Source organism: Branchiostoma lanceolatum, chromosome 18, assembly GCF_035083965.1.
Source record: "Branchiostoma lanceolatum isolate klBraLanc5 chromosome 18, klBraLanc5.hap2, whole genome shotgun sequence".
Lineage (NCBI taxonomy): Eukaryota > Metazoa > Chordata > Leptocardii > Amphioxiformes > Branchiostomatidae > Branchiostoma > Branchiostoma lanceolatum.
Window position 1 is genome coordinate 12,261,515 of NC_089739.1, and position 9,146 is coordinate 12,270,660.

Below are 9,146 nucleotides of genomic sequence, written 5' to 3' on the forward strand. Positions count from 1 at the left end.
GTACATATAGAACTCTAGCAACACTGTATTCCAGCCATTCGTTCTTTATATCTGACATTCAACACCGTTCGCTCGTATTCAAGATTGACACAATGAACAAAGACAACAGTGCAAGTTCAACCATCTATTCTAAGCAGTATCAGTTTCGTAGAAGCCACTTCAAAGACAAAATCCTGACTAACAATTCCACTTGTAAAACTATCGCTCAAGTCATCAACAGAAAGAATACATTGTATCATCTAATTGGGACTCATGCATTGGCTTTTGCCCTATGAGTTCCTAACAAAATGGAATAATCTTAAATGATTTTTAAGCTGCTCAATGTTACAACCAGAGCACTAATCAAGTCCAAGTAACGATACACAATCAAAGTTGTTTGTAATCAAAATTTTGAGTATACATTGATGTATGGTTCGCTCACATAGTCTGTCTAGATATAAATGGCCTCCTTCAGTCAATATTGACTATGGTACATTTTTGTAAAAATAAAAATAAAAATCCTAATTGATGTCAGCCGTACAGCATCTGCTATGACTAAACAGTCCTATATGAGAATTGACAGTCGATGATCTTTTCTGTATAGATACTCAAATAATTATAAATGAGATCAATACATGCAATACAAGGGTGCACTATAACTAGATCATTTAGTATATTACATAACATAGAACAGCATTATACAACGTGCAGTGGTTAAGTTGGTTAATATGCTTGAATAAAAACATCATCTAATTTTATGAGCAAAGATAAATGTATTTATATCCTTAACATTCATAGAGTGTGTCTCAAGTTCTGACGTAATCAAATTCACTTTCTGAAGCTTCTGAAATAACTAGATCTAGTTAGCATCCACATGCTCACTACTTTGTATTTGTAACATTACTAGCCAAACGTCTTTACTACATGTACCTCTGCAATTTATCAAAGATTCTTGGTTAGTTAATTCGTAAGCCAATATGCAAACGTTTTTGATAACACTGTTCGCTCCAACGTCGAGTACACAGAACAAAAAGCCCTCAGTCATGATCAGCGCTTTACTTGAAAGCATAATCAAACAGATCGCTGGCGCACTTCTGCATACGAGAAATCAATGCATCCAGGACTTTCAACATTCTTTCTTGGTTAGATGAAGCATTAAAAGCAGCGCCAATTATAGGAATGTAAAATGTCGTGGCAAACTCGCCGAAACTGGTCTCTAAGCCTAGCTCTCTACAAATGGCCATCACAACTGCCAATGCCTCATCCCTTTTGATATTTTCTGCCCCGGCCAGCAACCTGGAAGACACGAACCTCTTGAGATCCTGCGGACTCTTCTTGGTCATCTTGGCCAGTTGTTCCACTGCATCTTCTGTCAGGTCAAAGGCCTCTTTGTAGTTTTCATACGCCGAAGAAAGGGCACCTGTAATTGGTGAGATGATAACTTAATCTGACCGAGCAAATAGTAACTTTTATTCCTGATATAGTGTGCACACGTTCATGGCACTATGTTATGTTAAACATACATTATAGCATAAACAAAAAGTTTTACTCTATATCAAGAACGCTATTCAGAAAATGACACAGCTCCATCATTCTACCGGTACTTCGTGGTCTTTTGAGAATCTGTAGTACTTTTTGTCAGGAATCAAACGAGTTCAACACAATTGCAATCATTTCTTCTACATTTATTTTAATCAAATTCAAACAGCACCTTTTGGTATGATTTACAAGGGATATTTGGTTGGGTTTTTTTAAATGGTAAGATTAATGAATGTTTATTGTCACCTACGCGGAACAGCAACAGCGCCAACAATTAGAACGAAGGTTCCTCTAGTTGCTGCCAAGGCGATGAATTCCATCTGGCTCCGGAGCACGTCTCCCCTTTCCTTGATGGTGTTCTTGGAGAAGTCGCGGCAGGTGTTTATGACCACCATCTTCATTAAAGCACCCAAACCGTCGAACATCGCTTTCTTGAACTTCGGGATGTCCCAAGATCCCTTTAGCACGTACTCAAGGCGACAGCTGATGATGAAGACATCACTGGACCTCACTTCGCCTTCCCATCCCACCTCCTTCAGGACGTCGATGTAGTCCTTGCGGAGCTCCTCTATCAAGTTGGCCACCGCTTCTTCCTCCTCCTTCCCTTCAAAATAATCTGGATCGTCGTTCCTCTTGTCCGACAAATCTTTGTCGAACTTTGACCTGACGAACAGCACCTTCTTCCCCATATCCCGGGCCTTCATGCCGATCAGCAAGGCGTTGTGATGGATGAGGCCGCTGCTGAAGACCAGGAACAGGTGGCATGCCTCCATCTTCTCCCCAAACTCGTCGAGGTACTGTTGGATGTCGAAGTCGCACTCCTTCCCGGTTCCTTTCTTTAGGGGGACACCAGGAAAGTCGACGAAGACAAGGCTACCCGAACGCTTTGGATGGGGATACTCGGTGGCTTCCGATGAAGTGTGGCCAATGCCGACCTTCGCTGCACCCTCTTGCGTTGGCCTCAGTCCGCGGATGGAGTTGATGAAGGTACCCTTCCCTGCTCCACGCTCGCCCACAATGCCTACTTTCACTTTCTGGTCCTTCCAAGCCTCCATGTTTTTAATTGCGTACTCTTGAATCTTCTTCAGTAGTTCTGTCTTAGCGCCGCCAGGAGCATCAGCCAAGTTTTTCAATATTTTCCGTTGCTCTTCGTCTAGTTCCCCATTGATCTCCCTTGTGATTGACGAAGCAATGGATAATCACAAAAAAATGATTAAATACGATACACTATCGTGACACACACGCACACACACACACACACACACAAACAACCACAGAAATACACACACATAAACACACACGCGTACAAACCATCATCACCTCGTACAAACACGCACGCACACACATACACACAAGCACAGACATGCACACACACACACACTGACAAACTAACTGACACACACTCATCCCCCCCCCCCCCCCCCAACACCCAACACACACACACAAGGGCATTTGCTTACACTGTTGGATCCTCCTCGAGACTCGCCATTGCTGATGATAGCTAAAGCAGCGACCTAAAGTACAAATCAAAAATTTTATTGGCGTCATTGGCGAAGTCGAGAGTTGATAATGACGTGGCACATTCAGGGGGCTGTTGTGAAACATGGCTATGATTTTCACTCTGCTGTTCTTGGCCATTTTCACTCAAATTTCCAGAGGACGGGTGTTCTGTTAAATTGACATAACGTACACAAAGAAGAATCATGTACGACAGGTCCATGTTGGCTATACAGCATATCATATCATATCCCATATCTTGGCGTCGCGTTGGCGCAGTGGCAGGGCAAAATAGGAAATAATTGGCCAGGAGAGACAAAGGCCAAGAACAGCACACTCATGCATGAAGCTGCCCAACGGAGCAATGTCGACACATGGAAGAGTCTAGTCGTTTTCCAAAAATGCTATAGCAACACAGCGTTAGATATCAAAACTCAGGTTATCATCTTCACCACTAATGTGATTGCCTCTTTTGTTCCCACACCCACCATATTCAATATTATGAAAATGAAAAATGAATAATTGATGCCGCTCAGTACAACCCACTGACTGCTGCCAGATGGCTTCTCGTCAGTTCTTCTGGAAACCCATAATGTGTCTGTATCTATATGTAGCCGGTTTAACCGCCTTTCGGCGTACACACCAGCTTTGCAGGCACGCGGCGCGGCAGGGGCTGGCTGTATAACACTGAACAGCCTGTCACATTCAACTTTTGCACATCTGTCTGCAATCGTTTTTAAAGCTATCCAGCGAATATGCCTCTACTGTACTTGGTGATAAAGAATTCTACCCTACGATAGTTGTAGAAAATACGAAACACATCAATCCTAGGTTGATAACTCTGGTACTTGGCCTTTTTTTGGAGCTGGTACTGTACTAGATACTTGTTAGTCGTCACGTCTACCAGTGGGGCAGGTAGCCGTCTCAAATGAACAGGCCTATGCGTCCAAAATGAATGCTTTAACAGCGTAAATCGGGATGCTTTCATTTTCATATAGGTAGCAACTTATAGCAACCATTAGTAGGCTTACCTGGCGTTCACAGCGAATGCCACTTTCGTGCTGAGAATCAGCCCTTGTCATGTTAAAAAAAGGACTAACTTCATGAAAGACGGTAAACGTAGTTTTTGATCACTTCAGCCACTCAAAAAGATACTGACCTTTTGTAGACGAAAGATAGTCGCCTGCTGGTGGATCACTGTCGGCTGCAGCCGCCTCACACCGTGACTTCAACGGTAACACAGGATCTGAAGTATGACTTGTGTTGATCACCATATATGAAACCAACTATTGTATTTGGAGTTGTGACGTAGTTTCCAACCATGTTACAAATAACATGTTGTTTTAAATTGGCATTGTGACGTAGTTTCGAACACGTGACTTTGCTTAGAATGATACCTGTGCGTTAGGTTGCCACCCAATGTACTGAAGCTGGGTAGGTGATTCAAGTGTGTTTAATTTTGTTCAAGATCCTTATATTTAGAAACATGTTAGTTGTCTCTTTTAGTGTCTGTCCAGACTTATCATATCCAGTGGGTTTTTACATTATGACTTATTATATCCAGTGGTTTTTTTTTTTCTATTCTCTCAAAAATTTATTTGAAAATTAAACATTTTCCTTCTCTTTCCGTTCCAGTATGACGGCATCCTGCTCCCAGGGATGTAAGCCCCCCAGCGGAGAAGGACGTTCTGTCGTATTGTCTGTAGACTTGTGTAATAAACCAAACTTCTATCTACACAACATTGGTGGATCCCTTGTGTATCTTTTGTGTTGTATTTGAAAATGTGAGTTTAGCAAGCGTGAATGAGTGAGTGTGTGTGTGTGTGTGTGTTTGTGTGAGCAAGTGTGTGTACATATGTATGTGTGAGCAAGGGTGTGTATGTACTGTATGTGTGAGCAAGTGTGTATGTGTGTGTGTGTGTGTGTGAGCATTTGAGGGAGTTAATAGAAAGTTTCCTTATCATTGGGCAACTAATGTAACTCCACTCTTTTCATTCATATCCACACATTTAACATTAACTACCCACGGAAAATAATCTTGACCTACAATACTACAGGCTTCTGTCATAACGCAACCATATTTGCTGGTTTGATCCAAAGACTGCTGCAGTCGAGCTGCAGAAAAAAACTTGTGACATTGCTGAAGCTATTTGTAGGGGCAGCATCTTGCAAGGTATTGTCCTTATAATTGTGAAGGGATGTACAATTATATAGAACTCTAGCAACACTGTATTCCAGCCATTCGTTCTTTACATCTGACATTCAACACCGTTCGCTCGTATTCAAGATTGACACAATGAACAAAGACAACAGTGCAAGTTCAACCATCTATTCTAAGCAGTATCAGTTTCGTAGAAGCCACTTCAAAGACAAAATCCTGACTAACAATTCCACTTGTAAAGCTATCGCTCAAGTCATCAACAGAAAGAATACATTGTATCATCTAATTGGGACTCATGCATTGGCTTTTGCCCTGAAAGTCCATCTTAAAACCTGTTCCTAACAAAATGGAATAATCTTAAATGATTTTTAAGCTGCTCAATGTTCCAACCAGAGCACTAATTAAGTCCAAGTAACGATACACAATCAAAGTTGTTTGTAATCAAAATTTTGAGTATACATTAATGTATGGTTCGCTCACATAGTCTGTCTAGATATAAATGGCCTTCTTCAGTCAATATTGACTGGTAAAAATAAAAAAAAATCCTAATTGATGTCAGCCGTACAGCATCTGCTATGACTATACAGTCCTATATGAGAATTGACAGTCGATGATCTTTTCTGTATAGATACTCAAATAATTATAAATCAGATCAATACATGCAATACAAGGGTGCACTATAACTAGATCATTTAGTATATTACATAACATAGAACAGCATTATACAACATGCAGTGGTTAAGTTGGTTAATATGCTTGAATAAAAACATCATCTAATTTTATGAGCAAAGATAAATGTATTTATATCCTTAACATTCATAGAGTGTGTCTCAAGTTCTTACGTAATCAAATTCACTTTCTGAAGCTTCTGAAATAACTAAATCTAGTTAACATCCACATGCTCACTACTTTGTATTTGTAACATTACTAGCCAAACGTCTTTACTACATGTACCTCTGCAATTTATCAAAGATTCTTGGTTAGTTAATTCGTAAGCCAATATGCAAACGTTTTTGATAACACTGTTCGCTCCAACGTCGAGTACACAGAACAAAAAGCCCTCAGTCATGATCAGCGCTTTACTTGAAGGCATAATCAAACAGATCGCTGGCGCACTTCTGCATACGAGAAATCAATGCATCCAGGACTTTCAACATTCTTTCTTGGTTAGATGAAGCATTAAAAGCAGCGCCAATTATAGGAATGTAAAATGTCGTGGCAAACTCGCCGAAACTGGTCTCTAAGCCTAGCTCTCTACAAATGGCCATCACAACTGCCAATGCCTCATCCCTTTTGATATTTTCTGCCCCGGCCAGCAACCTGGAAGACACGAACCTCTTGAGATCCTGCGGGCTCTTCTTGGTCATCTTGGCCAGTTGTTCCACTGCATCTTCTGTCAGGTCAAAGGCCTCTTTGTAGTTTTCATACGCCGAAGAAAGGGCACCTGTAATTGATGAGATGATAAATCAATCTGACCGAGCAAATAGCAACTTTTATTCCTGATATAGTGTGCACACGTTCATGGCACTATGTTATGTTAAACATACATTATAGCATAAACAAAAAGTTTTACTCTATATCAAGAACGCTATTCAGAAAATGACATAGCTCCATCATTCTACCGGTACTTCGTGGTCTTTTGAGAATCCGTAGTACTTTTTGTCAGGAATCAAACGAGTTCAACACAATTGCAATCATTTCTTCTACATTTGTTTTAACCAACTTCAAACAGCACCTTTTGGTATGATTTACAAGGGATATTTGGTTGGGTTTTTTTTAATGGTAAGATTAATGAATGTTTATTGTCACCTACGCGGAACAGCAACAGCGCCAACAATTGGAACGAAGGTTCCTCTAGTTGCTGCCAAGGCGATGAATTCCATCTGGCTCCTGAGCACGTCTCCCCTTTCCTTGATGGTGTTCTTGGAGAAGTCGCGGCATGTGTGGATGACCACCATCTTCTGTAACGCACCCAAACCATCGAACATCTCCTCTCTGAACTTTGGGATGTCCCATCGCCCCTTCAGCACGCTGTCGTAGCGACCGCTGATGATGAAGACATCTCTCGGGTTCACCTCACCTTCCCATCCCACATCCTTCAGGACCTTGATGTAGTCCTTGCGGAGCTCCTCCATCAAGTTGGCCACCGCTTCTTCCTCCCCCTTCCCTTCAAAATAGTCGGGATCGTCTTCCTTCTTGTCCGCCAAATCTATGTCAAACTGAGACCTGACGAACAGCACCTTTTCCCCCATGTCTCGGGCCTTCATCCCGATCTGCAGGGCGTTGCGCTGGATGCGGCCGCTGCTGAAGACCAGGAACAGTTGGCACTGCTCCATCTTCTCCCCAAACTCGTCGAGGTACTGTTGGATGTTGAACGCACGCTTGTCTGAGGTTCCTTTCTTCAGGAGGACACCAGGAAAGTCGACGAAGACAAGGCTTGGGTTCTTGGGATGAGGATAGTCAGTGGCTTCCGATGTAGTGTGCGTAACGCCAACCATCGCTGAATCCTTCTGCTTTGGCTTCAGTCCGCGGATGGAGTTGATGAAGGTGCTCTTCCCTGCTCCAGGATCGCCCACGATGCCTACTTTCACTTTCTGGTCCTTCCAAGCCTCCATATTTTTAGTTGCGTACTCTTGGATCTTCTTCAGTAGCTCTGTCTTAGCACCGCCGGGAGCATCAGCCAAGCTTTTCAATATTTTCTGTTGCTCTTCGTCTAGTTCTCCATTGATCTCCCTAGTGATTGACGAAGCGAAGGATTACACATGATACTCACACACACACACACACACACATACACACGCACGCACACACATACATACATACATACGCACACATACACACACTAACACTGACACACATACACACTTAGATACATGTACATACGCACACACGTCTCACAATCACAAACACACGCATGGCCCTTTGTAATAACAACAGGCTAGTTGGGCAGCCCTGGCTGTGTGTGCTGAACAGCCATACCAATAGATAGATAAAATCACATTAGCCCACATGTACACACACACACACACACACACACACACACACACACACACGCACACACACACATACACATACACACACACACACACACACACAAACACACGCACATACACTCACAAACACACGCAAACACACAGAGATACATACAAACGCTGGCTCACAGAGACACCAAATGCACAGATACGCACACAAATCCTTTTTTGCAAAGGTAACTTTTACAATCATACCTCTTACTATCATAATCATACCTCTTACTGACATGTAGTTCAAAGCGAGGATATGCACTTACACTGTTGGATCCTCCTTGCGACACGCCATTTCTGGTGATAGTTGCGAGTTGCACAGCGACCTAAAGTACAAATAGATTTAAATAACGTCATTGGGGAGGTCGGAGTTCATCATACTGGGGATCCGGACACAAACAGGGGGCTGTTGTCAAACATGGCTATGATATAAACAAACATTCCATAGGATACTGAACTCAATAACCATACACAATACCCCAAACTCGCCCTTTGAGATAAGGCCACAGCAAGTAATTTTTGTGGATGACATCAGCGCGCTCATTAATTTTCGCCTGATTTTGAAAAAAAAAACACAAGAAATTCAATCGCCCTCCGACGGTGGTCAACATGCCAAAAATTGGCAAATATGTCGTAAACGTTGACAGTCTAAGGTGTTTCACTGCATATGAATACCCAGTGTAGTTCCTGCCCATGTTGCTATCACAAGCTGTTTTCTGCGTTTGTCTAGTTAATTGAGCTGTATACACATCTTCAAGGACAGTTTAATGTGGACAGTCTAAGATGTTTCATTGCATAGGAATACCCAGTGTAGTCCCTGCCCATAATGGTATAACAAGCTGTTTTCTGCATTTGTTCTAGCAAGGACATTATGTATTCTAGTTAATTGAGTTGTATACACAAGGTGTTTCATTGCATATGAATACCCAGTGTAGTTGCTTCAGATG

The 9,146-nt window shown here is 42.1% G+C and overlaps 1 protein-coding gene across 1 annotated transcript; it reads right to left on the minus strand.

The window, feature by feature from the left end:
* Positions 1-1,034: 1,034 nt before the first annotated feature.
* Positions 1,035-8,494, minus strand: LOC136423993 (uncharacterized). The gene is made up of 5 exons (XM_066412393.1): positions 8,466-8,494; positions 6,990-7,909; positions 6,512-6,620; positions 1,769-2,691; positions 1,035-1,399 (listed from the first exon to the last, which is right to left on the minus strand). Exons 1-5 carry the CDS (start codon positions 8,492-8,494, stop codon positions 1,035-1,037), a joined length of 2,346 nt encoding a protein of 781 aa, XP_066268490.1.
* Between the last annotated feature and the right edge of the window lie 652 nt (positions 8,495-9,146).

Bases quoted from the DNA above. Each gene is read 5' to 3' on its own strand.
- LOC136423993 (XM_066412393.1), bottom strand. From the start codon at position 8,494: ATGGCGTGTCGCAAGGAGGATCCAACAGT. The intron at 2,692-6,511 runs GTTCGTGTCTTC...GTCAATCACAAG, and splicing joins AGCCCGCAGGATCTCAAGAG to GGAGATCAATGGGGAACTAG. The intron at 1,400-1,768 runs GTAGGTGACAAT...CACCAATTACAG, and splicing joins TGGCGCTGTTGCTGTTCCGC to GTGCCCTTTCTTCGGCGTAT.